General features: G+C 41.8%; 2 protein-coding genes across 10 annotated transcripts in view; both read right to left on the minus strand.

Annotated features, from left to right (window-relative positions):
• Positions 1-7: 7 nt before the first annotated feature.
• LOC108257119 (protein PET100 homolog, mitochondrial) lies at positions 8-2,080 on the minus strand. Its single transcript, XM_017454572.3, has 4 exons — positions 1,950-2,080; positions 1,626-1,712; positions 1,511-1,543; positions 8-424 (listed from the first exon to the last, which is right to left on the minus strand). Exons 1-4 carry the CDS (start codon positions 1,974-1,976, stop codon positions 335-337), a joined length of 237 nt encoding a protein of 78 aa, XP_017310061.1. The 5' UTR covers positions 1,977-2,080; the 3' UTR covers positions 8-334.
• A 3,215-nt stretch (positions 2,081-5,295) lies between these two features.
• Positions 5,296-19,469, minus strand: part of brd4 (bromodomain containing 4) — a 62,559-nt gene continuing 48,385 nt past the window's right edge. For 5 of the 9 annotated variants that reach the window (XM_017454578.3, XM_047150655.2, XM_047150654.2 and 2 more), the window contains 13 exons: positions 18,572-18,700; positions 18,222-18,461; positions 15,185-15,405; positions 14,629-15,005; positions 12,925-13,026; positions 12,410-12,826; positions 11,089-11,844; positions 10,450-10,556; positions 10,196-10,352; positions 9,168-9,304; positions 8,819-9,024; positions 8,079-8,346; positions 5,296-7,387 (listed from right to left, as the gene is read on the minus strand). In XM_017454578.3, coding sequence (XP_017310067.1) covers positions 7,319-7,387; positions 8,079-8,346; positions 8,819-9,024; positions 9,168-9,304; positions 10,196-10,352; positions 10,450-10,556; positions 11,089-11,844; positions 12,410-12,826; positions 12,925-13,026; positions 14,629-15,005; positions 15,185-15,405; positions 18,222-18,461; positions 18,572-18,700 — 3,186 coding nt within the window. In that variant the 3' untranslated portion in view covers positions 5,296-7,318. The remainder of the gene's footprint in view (positions 7,388-8,078; positions 8,347-8,818; positions 9,025-9,167; positions 9,305-10,195; positions 10,353-10,449; positions 10,557-11,088; positions 11,845-12,409; positions 12,827-12,924; positions 13,027-14,628; positions 15,006-15,184; positions 15,406-18,221; positions 18,462-18,571; positions 18,701-19,469) is intronic. The other 4 variants (XM_017454577.3, XM_017454575.3, XM_017454574.3 and 1 more) reach the window with 3 other exon arrangements.

Here is a 19,469-nt window from a genome sequence, read left to right on the forward strand (position 1 = left end):
CACACGCTTATGTTGAGAAACTTTTAATAAACATGAGGCAAACTTGTTAACAAAAAAACAAATCAATGTATTTTTTTATTTATAAAAAAAAATAAATAACCCATTATCCAGCAACGACTTCAAGTAAAGTCTTAAAATGCATTTGGAACGTTCTGATTTACAAGATTCATCATTTGCATTGATTCAGTATTATGAGAGCATTTATATTTATATACAAAACTGCACATTTCCTTTCTTTTCACCAAATACACTCCATGTACATCCCTCAGAGCGTTTAACACTGGGTTCGACAGTGTCTCTCTCTCTCTCGATGTATGGTCCTTCTTTCTTCTTCTCAGTTTTCTGTCTCCATGGCCAGCTTTTTCAGCATCTTCTGCTCCTTCCGTATTCTCATGCGCTCCTTAAACTCCTCCAGCTCTTTCCTCTAATTTATTGGCAAAAAACAAACAATAAAAAACAATGTCATAGACGAGGCCCTGAATTGTACAGACTCCACTTTAAGGTTAAAGGTAAAGTCAAGGATTTTAGAAGTGAAATGAAACTCAAACTTCTGTTTTATTGTGGAAAACATGCATCATTCAAATTTGATTTAATCATTTTTTTTTTTTCTTTTTGAATTCTCAGGGTTTTATGAATCTCATTATTAGGGTTTCTTTTTGACTGCATTGTTGAATGCATGTACATTTGTTTCTATTTACTTATTTCTGTAGTTATTTTCGAATTTGTTTCCGAGCTTCGACAATACAAATGTTAATATTCCTCACGCCAATAAAGCAACCTTTTTACTTTGCCTTGACTTGTAAGAGAGAAAAAGAGAGATAGAGTGAACGAGAGAGACAGACAGAAAGAGAGACAGACAGAAAGAGAGAGGGACAGACAGAGAGAGAGAGACACACACACACAGAGAGACAGACAACAGACAGATAGAGTGAACGAGAGAGACAGAGAGAGAGAGAGAGAGAGAGAGAGAGAGAGAGAGAAAGAGTGATAGAGTGAACGAGAGAGACAGAGAGACAGAGAGTGAGACAGAGACAGAGCACAAGAGAGAGACAGAGAGCATGAGAGAGAGACAGAGAGCACGAGAGAGAGAGCACGAGAGAGAGAGAGAGAGAGAGATAGAGCACGAGAGAGACAGAGAGCACGAGAGAGAGAGAGCACGAGAGAGAGAGAGCACGAGAGAGAGAGAGCACGAGAGAGAGAGCACGAGAGAGAGAGCACGAGAGAGAGAGCACGAGAGAGAGAGCACGAGAGAGAGAGAGCACGAGAGAGAGAGACAGAGCACGAGAGACACAGAGCATGAGAGAAAGACAGAGAGACACAGCAATGATTATATTGTGGAAACAATAGGTCATGACGACTTGTTAATAAATGATTTAAACACTCAGTGTTTATTACACTTTATTAGGTACAGTATCCATACCGTTGTTATTTTGATCAGGTATAACTAAATAACTGTGGAATGGAAACAAAGACTTTACAGGCGGTCACGATTCCCAGGTGAAACACTTACCTGCATTTTCTCATCAGGTGGAAAAATCTCTCTCTGAGGGGGAAAAAGAAATACTTTGAGTCCAGTAGCATCAGGAGATCACACACTATTTATTACTACTGCATTTAATCCTCACCTTTCTCTTCACTATATACTCCTCGAAGTATTCTGCTTGGTTGGAAATCCAGAACATCGTCACCGGAAAGGAGAGATACACCATCATCTGTATGGAGCACAGCCAAGTCAACACACCGCATACTACCGCACGAAACACCACGCAAATCATACTCTTATCTCCCATACTACTCTAGTGTGCGGTTTGGAACGTGGATAAGAAACGTTGCTACGCAACACTGGCTTGCGCCCCACTTAAATCTATAGCTTTACGGCATATAAGACAAACTTTTAATATATTTATTTTTAGACTTAAATATATTTATGTATCAAATTCAAATCTCACCCGAAATATTTCTATTTTCACTCCCATGTCTGATCCCCGCTGTCAAAAAAAACAAAACAAGCTGAGGGTCACCCAAGCGCTCAACCTTCACAACTTCCGGTTTCTGTTTCACCATCAAAATAAAAGCTCGAATATTCAACTGTTACTCTTTTTTTAAGCATTTAAAAATATATATAATACGTAACAGACTGCGAGTAATATATTTTTGTGTGTATGGGCGTATTTGTGTTTATTTCGTTCAAAACTTACACATATTGGCGTGTTTCCAGGAGGAAAATTGAAGAACGAGGATTCATTTCCTGCTTATTCCGACATGTCCCGCCTCCTGTACTGGGATTGGATAAACGTATCTCTTACGTAGAATTCCTCCAATTAGAAGACTGCTCGTCAAAGCCAGTGCGAGGTAATGACCAATCAGAGGGCAGAGAATCGGGAGTAGGCGAATCTCTCTTATCTCTCATCATGGCGGAATCAGTATCACGTCGGAACACAGAGTTAATGATGCAATCATGGTGTTGCTCTTCCCTTATGGGAAGTTTACCAGCCCAAACTTTTTCATGCTTTCTGTTTGGGGTTTTCTTGCAGAATAAATTGGTTCCAGGTTTAGAAATGACTGACAAATTCCAAACTTGTGCAAGAAATTTCTAGAAAATGCATAAATCATGAAACTTGGGGTGGTCCTGTGAGGATTCTGAGGAAATTACTATTAAACATTGCTCAGATTTCCATGCATTAGATTGGGATTAACGTAACTGATATTATTTTAAAGGAAATTGAATCGGATTAATCGGATGATCCTGATCTTCGAGAAAGAGAAATAGATAGATTGCGAATAAAATACAGTAAATGTAAAGACGGGCAGTGAATCATCTCCATGACACTCCAAATGTGCATTTATTATTTATTTAATAATATTTATTTTATATTATTAAATATTATTTTCCCCAACAGATGTAGAGATGAAGTACAACCCCAATTTCAAAAAAGTTGGGACGCTGTGTAAAATGTAAATAAAAACAATGCATTGATTTGCAAATCTCACAAACCCATACGTTATTCACAATAGAACATAGAAAACATGTCAAATGTTTAAACTGAGGAAACGTTTTAAGGAAAAAATAAGTTAATTTTGAACTTGATGGCCGCAACACATCTCAAAAAAGTTGGGACAGGGGCCACAAGAGGTTGGAAAAGTAAGTGTTAGTAAAAAGAAACAGCTTAAGAGGTTAATTGGTAACAGGTCAGTAAGATGATTGGGTATAAAAAGAGAATCTTAGAGAGGCAGAGTCTTTCAGAAGAAAAGCTGGACAGAAGTTCACCAATCTGCGAAAAACTGCGTCTACAAGTTGTGGAAGACTTTCAGAGTAATGTTCCTCAATGTAAAATTGCGACGACTATGAATATCTCATCATCTACATTTATCATCTATCATTGTGTAGTTGGCAAAGTGACACTTTTCAACCACCAGAGGAAATGGACCATCCTTCCATCCTACAGGACTCTCAGCCCAACAATTTTTATTTTCATTAAGGACCAATAATAAAGTCATCAAAACTCTGGAATGTAACAAATGGAACGATGGGAATTATGTTGCGATAAAAAATAAATAAATAAATAAATAAATCTAAATAATTTAGTATTTTAGCATCTTCAAAGTCAACGCCATTTTCACCTGGAATTTTCAGAGATGTGTTCTTGGTGTTTTCTCGCCCGGTGTCTTGAGGAATTTCCCCGAGATGATTTTTAAACAGTATTAAAAGGAGTTCTCACCGACGCCGGACTCTTATCACCTGCTTTTCGGAATATTTCTCTCCGAGTCGTCCGTTTGAAAAATAAACATTTATTTGTAAATAAAATGTTAGTCTTCTAATGAAATAAAACTTTTGCTTGTATCTTCTCATTTGTAAGTCGCTTTGGATAAAGGCGTCCGCTAATTGAATAAATGTAAAGAAACTAATACGTCGGCACGATTATATTTCTGTCTACAACACCGATATTAAACATTTAATCACACACCTTCAGATCAAGAGCTTTTTACCATCATGAGAAACATTTCAGTCGGGTGTCCACAAACTTTTGACTGCTTGCGTGTGTAATATTATATAAAACACACACACACACATACATACGTGTTGTGGCCATACGAGTGCTGGATGGAGCCTTTCTTCCCCTTTTACATTTTTCTTTAACTGTTAATTCAAGTCGGGATGAAAGCGATCTCCAATTCTCCACGTACAAGGCCGCGTTTTCAGACAGGAACAACGTTTCGAGGTAGTAATGGAATGTAAATGTAAAAGCTGAGTTGATTGAAAAACTACAGTTGGTTTATTTCAGGTTTGTATTCCACATCATTCTCTCACAGGATTGAACTTTTCCTTTAATGAAACGATGACGCACCCACCAGACATCTAGAACATCTTGAATCATCTGCTTCCAAACAAGAGGAATGTAAAAACAGGCGAAGTAAGTGGTGACACAGCGCTACAGGAACGGGTTAAAAACACCCGCAAATGAAACGACCATAAAGACAACAGGACTTTTTTTTTTTTTTTTGTTTCCTTTTAATTTTCTATAAAAGAGATGAGTTTATATCATGATTATAACAGAATCATTAACCTCGATAGCTCACTCACATACCAAACAGTAATCGAGGGAAATGTTTAACACAACAAAAAAAAAGAAAAAAAAAAAAAAAGAAAAAAAAAGGAGAAAAAAAGAAAAGAAAAAGAAAATACCTGAATAAAGCAAACTCTCTGCTGAGATGCAGGTCAGCACATTCTCCGGTGAAACCATATCTATGGCACATACATGTCTGACTGTTAGAGGAAAACACAAACAGAATACATTTAAAGGCTTGAAGGAATGAAGAGTCTCTTCTTTCACCTTTTACAAACCGAATAAAAATAAAAAAAAAACAAACGAAAGAAATGTGTATATTTATTTATGCGGACTTCGTAAAAAGGGGCGGGGAAAAAAAACCAAACACATAAAAACTAAACAAAACAACCAAAAAAAAAAAAAAAGCGACAGCAAAGCAACTCGTTCTTGTGAAAGTGTTTATGAACGCTCCGTGGAGGAGCACGACTTCTGACTGTGCCACATACTGAAGACCAAACCGACTCGCTCGCGCACACACACACACACACACACACACAGCTATCCATACACACGGAATACGAGTATGCGGCTGCTCAAGACACGTCCTCTTAAAACAAGCTTCGAGGAGAAAAGAAGAAAAACGTAATCTCCGGGTGAAGAGTTAAGAAGTCCAGCTAAAACTAGATTTAAACCTGAATATTCGTAAATGGGTAGAATATAAAATGTTGACCTTTCTTTTGTGTGTGTATTTTTTTTTTTCCTTTTTTTTTTTAATTATTGTTTTTTTATTTTTTAAACACAGGCTTTCCCCCCACGCTAAACTGCAAGTTCTCCCTCCTGAAACCTTTTCACGTCCCCCTCCCTCTCCCCTCCCCGAGAGTGTAATATATGCCAACTAGAATCGCAATACAATACAGGCACTGGAGAAAACACCATAGGAGAAAACTCGAGAGAACCTGCTTTAATTAATTAATTAAAGTGTGCCCCTTGAAACACCACCCTGCCCTCCCCTTCCGCCCCACCCTAAAATCCGACTCAAAGAACATAATTAGAACTCACAGCCACTATAATTGAACAAGAACAATGATATAAAATCAGAACCGTTGCGCTTTTTTTTCTTCTTTTTTTTTTTCTGTGTAATGGTTTTTGTTTGTTTTTTTTCCTTTTTTTTTCTTTTTTCAAAATCTCTCGTAATCGGTCACGTTTAGAACGGCGTACAGTCCCCTCCGGTTGCTTATCATGAAACGATCTGCGAAAGGAGAAAAGAATAAAAAAACAAAACAAAAACAGGAAAAAAAATAAAAGCGAGAGAGAGAGAAAGAGAGAAGAGAGAGAGAGAGAGAGAGAGAGAGAGAGAGAGAGAGAGAGAGGAGCCATGCACTACACGTACGAGTGCTCGAGAGGTGACTTCGGAGGAGTCTCAGAGGATTCAGAGTCAGCCGGCTGCTCATACGCACTCGAGCTTATGGTTATTTCTAGAAACGCAGTAAAGCGTGAACCTGAACCGCTTCCCCAGACGCTTTCAGGTCTTCTTTCTATCATGTATAATACACAAAGTAATGTCGCACTGTACGCTTTTCAAAAACAAATCTCAAACTCAAGGATCAACAGGTAAACCGCTCCTCTCGCGCCGGATTAGAGTATAACTTAACCTTTTTTTTTTTCGTCTTCAATTGTCGGAATAATGCATATATTAGGTTTATTCTACTAAACAAGCCTACCTAAACTTTCACGTCTGGTGTGGAGGACAAGAAAATATATCTATATATTTAAAAAAAAAAAAAAAAAAGAAGAAAAAAAGGAAAAAAAACCAAAAACAAATGAAAAGGCGCATTAAATGAAAGAAAAAATATATATATATCAGGGACTAGGACTCTGGTTTGGCATAGACATCAGAAGAAAAAGGGTTAAGTGTTGGTAAGAAAGTTTAAAAGGAAAAAAAAACAAAAAAAACAAACGTAATGTTTAAGAAAATAAAAAAATGTTTACAGTAGATCCTACATAATGGGAAAACAAAAGAAAAGAAAGTGTTAACACTTGTATGTGTGTGTGTTTTTGGGTGTATTATTTTTGTTGCTGCTCGGTGAATGTCGTGTTGCGTATGGTGAGGTTGGTGTGTACCTCCTCCTCACGTTATGATCATGAGTTGTTAGCATAAATCGCTTGCTTGTGTTCCAAAAAAAAAAAAAAGAAAAAGAAAAAAAAAAAACAAAGAAAAGAAAAAAGAAAAGGAGAAAAAAAAAAAAAAAAAGCAATACCCCTTACACATCTGGCAGTTGATGAACAGCCTACTACGGGTAAATCAGTACGTTTTAAACTGTTGTCACTTAGATATACTTCCACTGATATCAAGGTCCAAAGCATTGCTCCCATACGTGCGAAAGGGCGCCCCACGGAAACGTCCTCTCCTTCCTGCTACTTATATGGGTTTAAATCCAGGAATAATGCCAGAGAGGCAATGATGTCCCAGCTCGAGGGTCCCTCTTTTATTCCCCCCCGCTAAGGCTACAGGGGGCGTCCTGTCAAGGCCTCAGCTTCGCCAAGTGCCATCTCTGCCTCTGCGGTGCTTTTCTCATGCTCCCAGTCGGGGTCTTTTAGAATTATTAAACGTTTTTATTAAAATTCCCTTACTGCTTCATCGGTCCGTTTCGCTCTACGCAGAGGAATCCGTTCGCGGTTTTGTTTTGTTTACGTTTGTTGTCAGGGTTTTTTTTTGTGTTGTTGTTGTTGTTGTTTTTTGTTTTGCGGTCTCTCGTGCCTCCTCGTGCATTTCAGAACAAGTTCTCCTCGAAGATCGCCATCAGATCGCTTTGGAAGTTCATGTCGATGGTAGCTGCCATCTGTAGGAGGAAGAGCAGAAGACGTTAAGGACTGCACGGCGGTGATCCAGTTCAACGTTTAGCCGTTGATAATATTAAAATATAAATATTTACTTTGAGACTTTTCATATATTAAGTATAATTATGCTTTTTTTTTAATGATGATCATTACGTTCATTTAGCAGCTAGAACGATTTTCCTTATTACAGAAATATAGTCGCGTTTCTTCCTCGCCATTATAAACCTGTATACATTTTTTAAAGCGTAATAAAACTAGTTATTAGTCACATTCAAGACTAAATAAACGCTAAAAGGATCAGCGCTAGAATTATTGGCACCCTCGGTAAAGATGGATTAAAAATAAATGCTATGGGGGAAAAAAATGACTGGTAAATGAATGGCTTAAACTAAATTATATTCAATAAAAGGTTGAATTTCTTTGATTATTCTTTGAGTGTGAGAAAACTTTAGTACTGGATGCAGTCTCCCTTTGCCAAAGTAACTGCCCAAAATCCACAAAATCTATAACCTTGATCCTTAGTGACGTTTTTCCCCCCGCTCTTTAACAGTCCTCCAGTCTGAGCGGTAAGAGTTATTAAAATATCTCCTTTTGTCTTTCAGGGTGTTTTTCCCCCAGACCAGTATTTTGCGAGGACAGGAAAGTAAAATAAAAAACATCTATATACATGCAGATGAGGCCCTATGCACTCACCGCCTCTCTCCTCCTCCTCTCTTGCTCGCGGCGGCGTGCCATCTCTCTCTGCTGGTCGAGGGCGCTCTGGCTGGAGGCTGGAGACTGAGGGGGTGCCTGTGACGGCTGCGGGGCGGACGGCGTCTGGGGCTGTTGGGTTGGCGTTTGGGACGGGGCCTGGTGCTGCTGTTGTGGCGGAGCGGCCTGGGCTTGCTGGTGCTCAGAGCGCCTCCGCTGCTCCTCATGGGGCCTTCGAGGAACCTCCATCGTATCTTCATCATCACGGCCCCTTTAGAGAGAGAGAGAGAGAGAGAGAGAGAGAGAGAGAGAGAGAGAGAGAGAAAATGGTAAAGAGTCTTTCACTGAGCTCTTACTACTTTAATATTCCTCATGGCGGTAAGGAATTATTCATATAAATAATATTTTTAAAACAGGAAACCCCCCCCCCCCCCCCAACCCTGATGCTGAGATTGCATCATGATGTCAGTAATCAATCGTGGACAGGAAGTGCAGGTCGACTCGTTACAGCTCTATAATGCACAGGTTTGGCGTCTAAAATTTAGTCAAAACATATATATATATATTTTTTACCCCTCCCTACTATGGTGTAACAGCTAAAACCGTCCTATCGAGCCCCGTAACTATCGGCAATTGAGAGAAGTTAGATATCACCGCCTGTGGCTTTGAGAGGGGAAAGAAAGGGGTGTGGTCAGATGTACATAACACAGTCGTTCCTCGTATTAGCTGAATGTTTGTCTCACCGATGTTTCTCCTGGTCTCTGCGCTGCCGGTCCTTCTCTGCCTGCTCTGCTTGAGCCTTCAGCGCTTTCTCCCGCTCCTCCTTCTCCCGGGCTGCTCGGCGGAACTGCTCGAAGCTGTCGCTGCTCGATTTCACCGCCGAGGACGGCGTAGACGTGGACCTCTGCGCCAGGCTGGCCCATGAGCCCATGTTCTTCAGTTTCACATCCTGAAAGAGAAATGAGAAGAAGAAAAAACAAACAAAAAAAAAAATTCAACCGCACATGCAAGAACCGTACATACAGAATTACATACAGACGTGTCTATAAATATTTAAAAACGAAAGACAAAGTTTTAGTCCCTTCCACCCACCTGTACCTTTTTAGGAGCCACAGGAGTCTTGGGCTCCTGTTTGAACTTGTCCTTGTCCGGCATGGTGGGGGGTGGACCGCTATGGTCCGAGGAGCGGATTACGGGGCGAGACGTGTCCAGAGGCTTCATGTCTGGCCCTGAGACATAAACACAGACGTGGTCAAAATGTCTTTCACAAAGATTATAAACCTCTCTCTCTCTCTCTCATGCTAACACTAGGACTGAATAACACTCCGTTCACGTCATCAAATTGAAGTGAATTGACACGAATGTGATTTTATTTATTTTTTTCTGGATTGAAGAAATCCAATTTCTTTCATATGTGGTCCAATATAAGATAAGTCACCATGCGACATCGTCATCTTCCTCCAGTATCAATAGTGCATAACAAAACAATAATGGAGGACAGCAGTGGAAGGATGGAGAAATCTGTGATTTACATGATACTTTGAAATTAACTCAAGGAATAAGTAAATAATATATATATTTAAAAAACCAACAGTATAAGTAGTATGAAAGCACAATCACAAGGGAACACGGCTACAATGCCAAAGACAAATAAAAAGTCTCAAAACTGAGCTCAAGGAGGATTTAAATACATTTCTGAATACTAGTTCGCTGTGTATAAACCACACCGTCATCAGCTGCAGGATTTTCAATCAACTCCCAGAATTAAAAACAGGGTTGAGTGCTTTTAGAAGATCCTATGGTGTCTTCTTTTAAAGAGACCTTCCTTTTTTCTTTTTAAAACTTCCTTTCGACCTGTAATACGCAGTTTTTCGACCTGTGCGTCTGCAGGAGATCCATAATCGCTCTTTAACGTAGTCACAAATGAAGCAATGAAAACCTGTAACGTGAACGTAGGCAAAATTCCTATCAACGTTGCATGTGAATTTGTTTTTGCAAAGCCGCAAACCAAAAAAAAAAGGCTTCCTACCGACTGTGTGTCTAAACGGAGAATAACATGGAGGGCTTTGTAAAACGTCAACGTTTAAAATAAAACCCTGTAGAACATCATTTGAACTCACTCTGCTGGCCGTGGCCCGGCATGTGTGTCTTGCTCTCAGGCTGTTTGTGTGGTTCCTGGCGTATGGGCGGGCTGAAGGACTCGCTCCTCATCACGGGCGAGGGCGACTGCTTCTCCTCCTTCAGAGGCCCGAGAGCCGGCGGCCCTCGCTGCGGCTCCTGTGGGAAAGACGTGGATGCGGATTAGCGACACGGGACGGAATAACGGACGACGACGGTGATCGTGATGGCGTGAATGGAATGACATCTCACTCACTTTTTTAGGCTGGAGGTTTTGTGGAGGAGACTGATGGCCTACAGGAGGATACTGAGAAATCTGAGGGGAATGCATCATGAGAGGAGAGGGGTTCTCTATCAGGTGTCCTGTTTAAAGCAGAAAGAGAAGCCATAAACATTCTAGGTGAAGTACACACATCCTCGCGGCAGTAACGGGTTAACAATGCGTTTTAACCGTGTAACACTTTTAACCCCTCTACACGAACAGGGCTTTAAATAATCTAAGATTTCACACACTTTAGTTTCTGTCCAAAACAAGATTCGTATTGTTAGTGATCTAAGAGATAACGAGCGTGATGGTGTCGACGGCGATTTTAGCATGCAAGTCGAAGCTGTTCTATTGGAGCAGAGCTGGACAAACTAAAAGACTAAAGCACCACTGCATCACTCCCTTTAGGTAGCTACGAGGTCTGAATATCACTGCACTGTTATAATCAGCAGGTATTCGAGTGGCGTCGGAGGTCATTTAGGAAAGCACAAACCGAAGTGAAAATTGACCAACACTGCGATAAAATATACGCTTAAACAAAAAAACAAAAAAAACGTACTGTTGCTAGGCGACAGGCATCAGATGTAATAATAATAATAATAATAATAAACCTGGGCTGTTAACTCTGACCTGTGCTATAGGGATCAGGTTTGTGTTGACGTGGAGAAGGATGCTGCTGCTGCTGCTGCTGAATAATCTGCTGCTGCGCTTTACTGGGAGTCATGGCCACTTTGTGCTGCGCCGGCTGCGTCTGTGTGGTCTGCACTGGGCCTTGTGAGAAAGCCAGCTGCTGCTGCTGCTGCTGCTGTTGTTGTTGCTGCTGCTGCTGCTGCTGCTGGCTCTGCGATTGCTGCATGTGTCTGGGTGCATGCTGGGGCATCTGCGGCGAGGGCTGGTGCACTGGAGCAGCCTGGGGTTGAGTTTGGACAGACAGTTGGGTCTGCACAGGAAGCTGTGACTGCACCTGCACCGTCTGCAACAGGGAAGGCTGGCTCTGTGGCTGTGACTGACGGCCCTGGAGGGCCTGCATGAGTGGGACCTGCTGCTGCTGCTGCTGTTGTCGACCCTGCTGCAGCTGCTGCAGGAAGAGGACCTGGTTGAGGGGCATGGTGGGCATGGGTTCCTCATCATCCTCCAGCAGTAACTGAGGAGGCTGTGAGGAGAGAAGGCCCTGCGGAGTGAGCGTAGGAGGGGACAGCGGCCTCTGGCGGATGGGCTGATGGGGGTGCAGGAGGTGAGGAGGGAGGTGGTGCTGGGGTTGAGGGGGCTGCTGGGGCTGGAGCTGCAGAGGCTGCTGGGGAGTCGAGGGCTGCGGGGGTTTGGCGGGGAGCGGCGCTGCTCTGTTGCTAGGACGTGAAGGCTGCTGAGGCAGAGCGTTGTGCAGTGCTGCAGAAAAACACGAGGAAAAAGAAAATCATTTCATGCAAACGTTCGAAGTAGAGCTACACGGCGTGCGACTAGATTTTATGTTTCTTAAAACACCACCGTTTTTTCTTTTAAACTTGTCCTCACGCAGAACTCATTCAGTTTGGCCGATTCCAAAATGCCGCCCCGTTCACAACACAACACAACACATGTCCGCTACGTGAACGATCGTATAACGACAACGCAGACCCTGCGTACTGCACTTTATTCTCCGAACAATCACGTCTGAGATCAGAGCCACAGAACAACACTGATTCCTATTAAAGCCTTATACATAAATTACTGATATATGTTCTTTCATCTTTAGGTACCGTGTTTCTTAGCGCTTCAAAATGCAAAACATATCGTCTAACTGGAAACGTATTCTTACTGTAACGGAAACGCATTACGCTTATGTTTTTATGAAAAGGTTGATATGTAGTACAACCATTTACAACCCAAGTTTAAACGAGTGCTTGTTCTAGGTTAATATTACTGCAGACGAGAACTTGGGAAGAGAAATGTCTGACCGGATGCTGCTGTGTACCTGGGGATTGGAGGATGGGGTGCTGGTTTAAGAACGGGTGCGTGTCAGGTGACCCGGGGCCACTTGCTGTGTGAGCGTTGAGGTGAGGCGGGGCAGGAGAGGACGAGTCGTTGGTGTGGTGGGACATGTGCATGAGGGGCTGTCCAAAGTGGGGCAAAGAGTCAAACGTGTTCTCGAGCAGCTGCGACGACTCCAGCGCCGTGACCTGAGGAGCCATGTACGCTGCAGGAGACGGATGCTGCTGCTGCTGCTGTTGTGGCTGCTGCTGTTGTTTTAGCTGAGCTGTGGGCTGTAAGACCGGAGCCTGGGGCTGGAGGGGCATCTGGGGCTGGACCATACCTGGCGCTATCACCGGGTGGTGGCCTTTCTTCCCCTCTTTAGCAGAGTGACCTCTCTTCTTCAATTTAGAGGCCATTCCTGAATTTTGTCATGAGATAAACAGCTGGTTGTAATCGAAACCAAGCAGCGAGATTAAGAGCAGCTGAAAGAGGAATCGTAAATAAGCATCTTTTTACCTGACTCCGAGTCCTCGCTGTCGGACGAGCTCGACTCGCTGCTGCTGCCCGAGTCTGAAGACGAGCCTTTCGGCTTAGCGCTCATAGTCTCCACGGTCTTTTCTGTAATCGGGTAGTGTGAATATTAGTGTTGGAATTTTGTAGAATTTTGAGTAAACCCTCACATGAGGCACATTAACCAGAGACATAAACAAACGCATAAATCATCTGAACGAGACGCTCTAAATTTACTGCAGACGATTATCATCCATCGATATTGTATTCTACATATACAGGTGCATCTCAAAAAATCTGAATATCATGGAAAAATACATTTTTCCCCCCATAAATTAATTAAAAAAGTGGAACTTTCATATATTCTAAAAATAAATAAATAAATCCAGTATCTCAAAAAATATTAGGATAAAGAAGTTATAATACAGAAATGTCGAACTTGTGAAAAGTATGGTAATTTATGCACTGATTCTCGGTCGGGGCTTTAATCCTTTTGTATGGATTACTGCATCGGTGCGGCGTGGCATGGGGGCGATCAGCCTGCGGCACTGCCGAGGTGTTCTGGAAGCCCAGGTTGCTTTGATAGCGGCCTTCAGCTCGTCTGTATTGTCGGGTCTGGTGTCTCTCGTACATTCTCTATAGGGGTTCGGGTCAGGCGAGTCGGCTGGCCGATCAAGCACAGTAATAACACGGTCACCATGCAAACCAGTTACTAGTGGTTTTGGCACTGTGGGCAGGTGCCGAGTCCTGCTGGAAAAGGAAATCAGAATCTCTATTCAGCTCGTCAGCAGATGGAAGCGTGAAGTTCTCTAAAATCTCCTGGTAGACGCTGCATCGACTCTCGACTCGAGAAAACACACTGGACCGACACCAGCAGATGACATGGCAACCCAAATAATCACTGACTGTGGAAACTTCACACTGGACTTCAAGCAACTTGGATTCTGTTCCTCTCCACTCGTCCTCCAGACTCCGGGACCTTGATTTCCAAATAAAATGAAACATTGACTTTCATCCAAAGAGGACTTTGGACCAACGAGCAACGGTGTTTTTAGTAAAAAAGGTGTTGAGTTAATTTGCTGATTAGAAATCTTCTCAGGTCGACATTTCTGCATTATAAATTCTTTATTTGAATATTTTGAGTTACTGGATTTTTGATTTCCATGAGCTGTAAGCAGTACTCAAGATAAAAACAAAAAAAAAAAAGGGCTTGAAATATTTCACTTTACGTGCAATGAATCTACAATATACGAACGTTCCGCTTTTTAAATTCAATTACGGAAATTTTTTTTTTACTTTTCCACGATATGAAATTTTTTTGAGATGCACCTGCACTTGTGTAAAATACTGCAGCTGATTTTATTACATCATTCCTTTTCTTTTTAAAGAAAAAAAAAAAACTGCGACTGTTACTTAAAAAATTTCATCACGCGGTCGACAGAGAAAAGCAAAGCGTTACCAGTAAAATATCTGACTGGCTTTCAGCTCATACGTTCACCATTCGTCCCTTATTTATTTAACCAGAGCCTTGCGCAAGAAGGCAACATAGTATAATTACAAACAAACAACGGACACAGGATACAACAACAAACACATAACAGCCCTGTGATCGTACTGTAATCACACAATTCTCTTATAAATAGCGTTTCACTGGGATAATTACTCAACAGGACATGCCGAGATGACAAAACGGACTAAGAAGAGCCGAACCTGGAGGCTTCTTCTTCTTGCGGAGACAGGACGAAACGTATCTCTCCAGCTCTCGCAGCGTGGAAGGTTTTAGCGTCTCGAAGTCGATCTCGATCTCGTCCGGGTTGGAGTTTTTCAGCGAAGGCTCGCGGGATTGAATGATGTGGACCACACGGCCCAGCTTGTCCCCAGGCAGCTTATTGATGTCGAGGCTCAGCTGTCTCTTCTCCTCGTAGGACATGGGCTTGCACTTTTCGGCAGGTACCAAGCCCGCGGATCCCGGTCCCCCTGCCAGACCTGACTCTTCCACGGGGTCGAGGCCAGGCCCAGGCTGCAGGGTGGGAGGCGCTGTGCCCGGGGGAGGAATGGAGCGGTTGTTCTTCATGCCTTCCTTCTTACTGCGGGACCAGAACAGAAAAAAATTCATTTTCAAATGACGGTGTATTTATTAGGGGATTGTTCCTAATACACTATCATATACATATGTGTTTCATATACATCTAGACCGCAGGAGAATTAATGAGTTAACATTGTTTTTTCTCACTATTTAAAAAAATAAAATGGTTCTCTGGCTCACCTTGGCTTCTTGGTCTTCTTGGGCAGAGGATCTTTGTTGTTCTTATTCTTGCTCTTCGGGGTCGGGAGAGCAGAAGGAGGCTCGAGGATCTCGTCCAGTCCGGGGATGGCTTTCTTTTTGTGCTTCTCCTTCTTCTTTTCCTTCTTGTCCTTCTCTTTCTTCTTTGGTTTGCTGGCCTGGGGCTGAGACAGGGCTGCCAGCTGCTCGTGGACCGCCTTGAGCTGCACCGCACAAACAGGAAGTACAACGTGATATAATTATACTTTGACTCATTTTGTCCTCGAATGTGGTCATCGCTAGAGATTGACCAGACGTTACGAGAAGTCGTTATGTAAAACCACCTGGTTTTATAGCACTAAAACTCCAAGCACTAGGCTAAGAGACGCAAAAAAAAAAAAATCAAACACTAACACTACTACAGAATTCACAGGACAGATTTATTTATTTATTTATTATTTTCACCAAGAGGTTGTTGTTCTGTGAATTTTATGTGAATACATAAGCCTGACACACTGTGACTCCAATCAAACATGGGACATAGAAAGCGTTAAGATTACGCTGCATTGATGCCGGACACATCCACCATAAATTCAAGAGGGCCAAAACTTTAATCTCGGTGAAAATTAACCAGAATGTTAAGTGCGATGTCGCAATACAAGAGGCTCTATAGCTTATGTACATTGCATGTTATAGCATGTGTCAGATATAGATAGATATATATATATATATATATATATATATATATATATATATATATATATATATATATTATATATACACACATATATTATATACACACACACACACACACAATATATATATATATATATATATATATATATATATATATATATATATATATATATATATATATATATATATATATATATAAAACAGTAATTAAATTCTCAACTCTGATTGGTCAGAAGGTGTTGATTAATTTCCTTTAACAGCAGCTCTGACAGTAGTGCATCTGCAAATCACAGGTTTATACAGTTGTGCTCAAATTTACATACGCCTTGCAGAATCTGCAAAAATGTTCATTTTAAATAAGTGCGATCATAAAAATAGCATTTAGTTGTTTATTTAGTCCTGCCCTTAATAAGCTATTTCACATAACAGATGTTTACATATAGTCGCCAAGACACACTAATAACTGAATTTACACACGCTTGATTCTTAATCCCGTGTGTCGTTACCTGGATGATCCACGACACGATGCGTGTATGTTTTGTGAGAGTTATTCAAGAGTCCCGTGTTTGTCCTGAGCGGTTAAACCTCCCACTGTTCTTCAGAAAAATCCTCCAGGTCCTGCACATTCTTTACTTTTCCAGCATCCTCTGTATAATTGAGTCCTTTCCAACAGGCTACATGATGTTGAGATCAGTCTTTTCACGCCGTGGACGACTGAGGGACTCGTACACGACTATTACAGAAGGTGCAAACGTTCACCGATGCTCGAGAAGACGACGCGGTACATGAAGAGCCAGGGGTGTGTAAACTTTTGAACAGAACGATCTGTGTAAATTGTTATTGTGTCTTCTGGGAAACATGTTAAATATCTGATGTAGCTTTTGAAGGGCGGTACTTTTTTTTTTTTTTTTTTTACAATTTAAACAAAACAACAACAACGAATTACACCAACCACCCTGTTCAAAAGTTTACACCCCCCTGTGATGGAAAATCTCCTCAACCAAAGGTTAAAAATAAATAAATAAATAAATAATAATAAAAAAAAAATCATGGGGTTTAAGTCACCAAACATCAGACTTCACTGAAAACGGAACAAAGCCGAGACACGTCTGCAGACCGTCTGATTAATACAATCGTGACTCATGCTTTTATACCGTCCTACAGCAGCGCTCTCATTAGGTGGGGGGGGTTTTCCCCCATTTTCTTTGAGTCACCGTTCTCATATCTTATCTATAATTGTGGCACCAGCTCAGTCAGCTTATTTTAAACATTACCACAGTTTAAACGCTGATTTGTCACTCAGTCGCTCTTAATCAGACGCTTCAATGCTGATTTAACACTCGATCTTTCGCTCTAGTGTATTAAAGTTCACTCTGTGTTGATTTTCTGTGGTGCTGCATCGTCACGGTTCGGCATGGACACTTCCATCATGATTAAAACACGTTTAAAGTCATTCTTAAGCCTTTGATGGATTAAAAAAAAATTTCTTAGCACATTTTGTCGATTACTTCACGTTTTCGATTGGACCTGACTAATTAAAAAATAATCATACTCAAATCAGACCCCCCACCCCGGCTCGTAATGTATCGTGTCATCTTCTCGAGCATCGGTGAACGTTTGCACCTTTTGTAATAGTCGTGTACGAGCCCCTCAGTCGTCCTCGCTGTGAAAAGACGGATCTCGACATCACAGTGTCTGTTGGGAAAGGGTCAAATATGCAGAAGATGCTAGAAAAGTAAAGAATGTGCAGGACCCGGAGGATTTTTCTGAAGAACAGTGGGCAGTTTAACTGCTCGGGATAAACACGGGACTCAGGAAGAATTCTCACAGAACATCATGTCGTGGATCATCCAGGTAACGACACGCAGTATTAATAATCGAACGCGTGTGAACTTTTGACCTGGTCCGTTTGTGTTGATTCAGTTATTATTGTGTCTTGACTATTCTGCAAAGGGGTATGTAAACTTACGAGAACCACTGTGTTAACGTGATCGTTTCTTTGCTAACGACTGATACATGGACTTGGGTTTAAAAAGGCTTTAAAAAAGAAAGTTCTTAGATACTGTAGTTATTAATGGATAAAAAGTACAGTGTGTCATCCTTCAAAAAGTAGAAGTGTTCAGAGTTGGAACATTGCTGCAGTATAAGAGGAATAAAACACTTCAGGACATGCTGTTTCAGCAAAAATAAAATCAACTTCATGGTGTTAACAGCAACTTCACCACTTGAGTCATTGGCTAGTTCTCTATTTTAGCAGACCCCCAAGTGTTTTATTCCTTAACATTTTTATTCCTTAACATTTTTATTCCTTAACACTAAGGCCAAAAGAAAAGAAAAAACACACGTCTTTTTTCCGCACCTGCTCCTTGAGCTCAGCCAGCCTCTGAGCTCTCTCCTCTTCCGAGTCGTCGGTGGAGGATTCCGACTCGGACGAGGAGTCGCTGGAGCTGTCGGAGGACGAGGGGGCGGCGATGGGCGGCTGAGGCTTCACAGGGGCCGCAGGGTGCAGCACGGGGGCAGGCGCAGGGGTAAAGACCTCCTCGGGCTCATCCGGCATCTTAGCAAAGCGCATCTCAAACACGTCCTGTAGAGAGAAAGAAAAGAAAAAAAGAAAAAAAAAACGCTAAGAGTTCTCACTGGTGTGAAAGAAAGACGCGTGACGTCTGTGCGTTTCGGCGGCGTGCGTCTGTGTACCTGCAGCTTGCGCGCCATCACCACAACCTCGTGGTCTGGAGGGTTGTACTTGTAGCAGTTGGAGAACATTAACCGCACGTCCGCAGCAAACTCCTGCGCGTCTCTGTACTGTCTGTTGTCCAACTTGTCCTACCGAAACAAAACAAAAAACACACAAACGGCGATAGTCAAAACAAGCGATACCTGCACGAAGACAACGTGGCTACGGAAACCAAAACACAGCATGCAGCGATGACGTCAGGGTCTGTTTACACTGCGAGGAACAGCGAGGGAATTCCTAAAGTCATTAATAAATAAAACCACAATATGCAACTAACCATTATTTCTCATCGATTAATCGGCCGATTATTTTTTCCGACTGATTGCCTCGACATGGCGAAACCGTTTGAGAGCTCAAGTGTCCCTTTGAAATTTAGCATATTCAATGGCTTGGCATCATTTTGTCCATGTTTTGTGACGCATGAATCCCAGAGGAGGAGTATTTTAAAATGCAAAGCGTGCAATTTAAAAAAAAAAAAAAAAAAGATCCAGATTAAATCGAAAATGGCCCACTTCCTGCTGGGCGGAGCCGATGACTCATTTTGAAAGTTGTCCGGCTTGATGAGTTCAATATATGTACCGAGATTGGTGACTGAAGGTAAAACCACTTTAGTCAAAAGGGGGCGCTACAGAGCTCCCTCTCCTCCACTTAGCTTCTGCCTGCTACTAAGGGCCGACTACACTGACGTGTGCGTGCGCTGACGTTCATAAAATTTTAAGCATGCTAAGGGACTCAAAAACAGATACGAACGTTAATGTCTGATGCATTACCATGGCAACAATATATAAGATATCAAAAATCTTTAACAATTTTACATCAGCCACGCCTTGACATTATTCTGACCGAGTCAGAGGCCAT

Source organism: Ictalurus punctatus, chromosome 24 (assembly GCF_001660625.3).
Source record: "Ictalurus punctatus breed USDA103 chromosome 24, Coco_2.0, whole genome shotgun sequence".
Classification (NCBI taxonomy): Eukaryota; Metazoa; Chordata; class Actinopteri; order Siluriformes; family Ictaluridae; genus Ictalurus; species Ictalurus punctatus.

Coding starts and splice junctions, on each gene's coding strand:
- LOC108257119 (XM_017454572.3), bottom strand. CDS start 1,976: ATGGGAGTGAAAATAGAAATATTTCGG. Junction 1,544..1,625: donor AGTATATAGTGAAGAGAAAG/GTGAGGATTAAA, acceptor TTTCCCCCTCAG/AGAGAGATTTTTCCACCTGA. Junction 425..1,510: donor CACCTGATGAGAAAATGCAG/GTAAGTGTTTCA, acceptor CCAATAAATTAG/AGGAAAGAGCTGGAGGAGTT.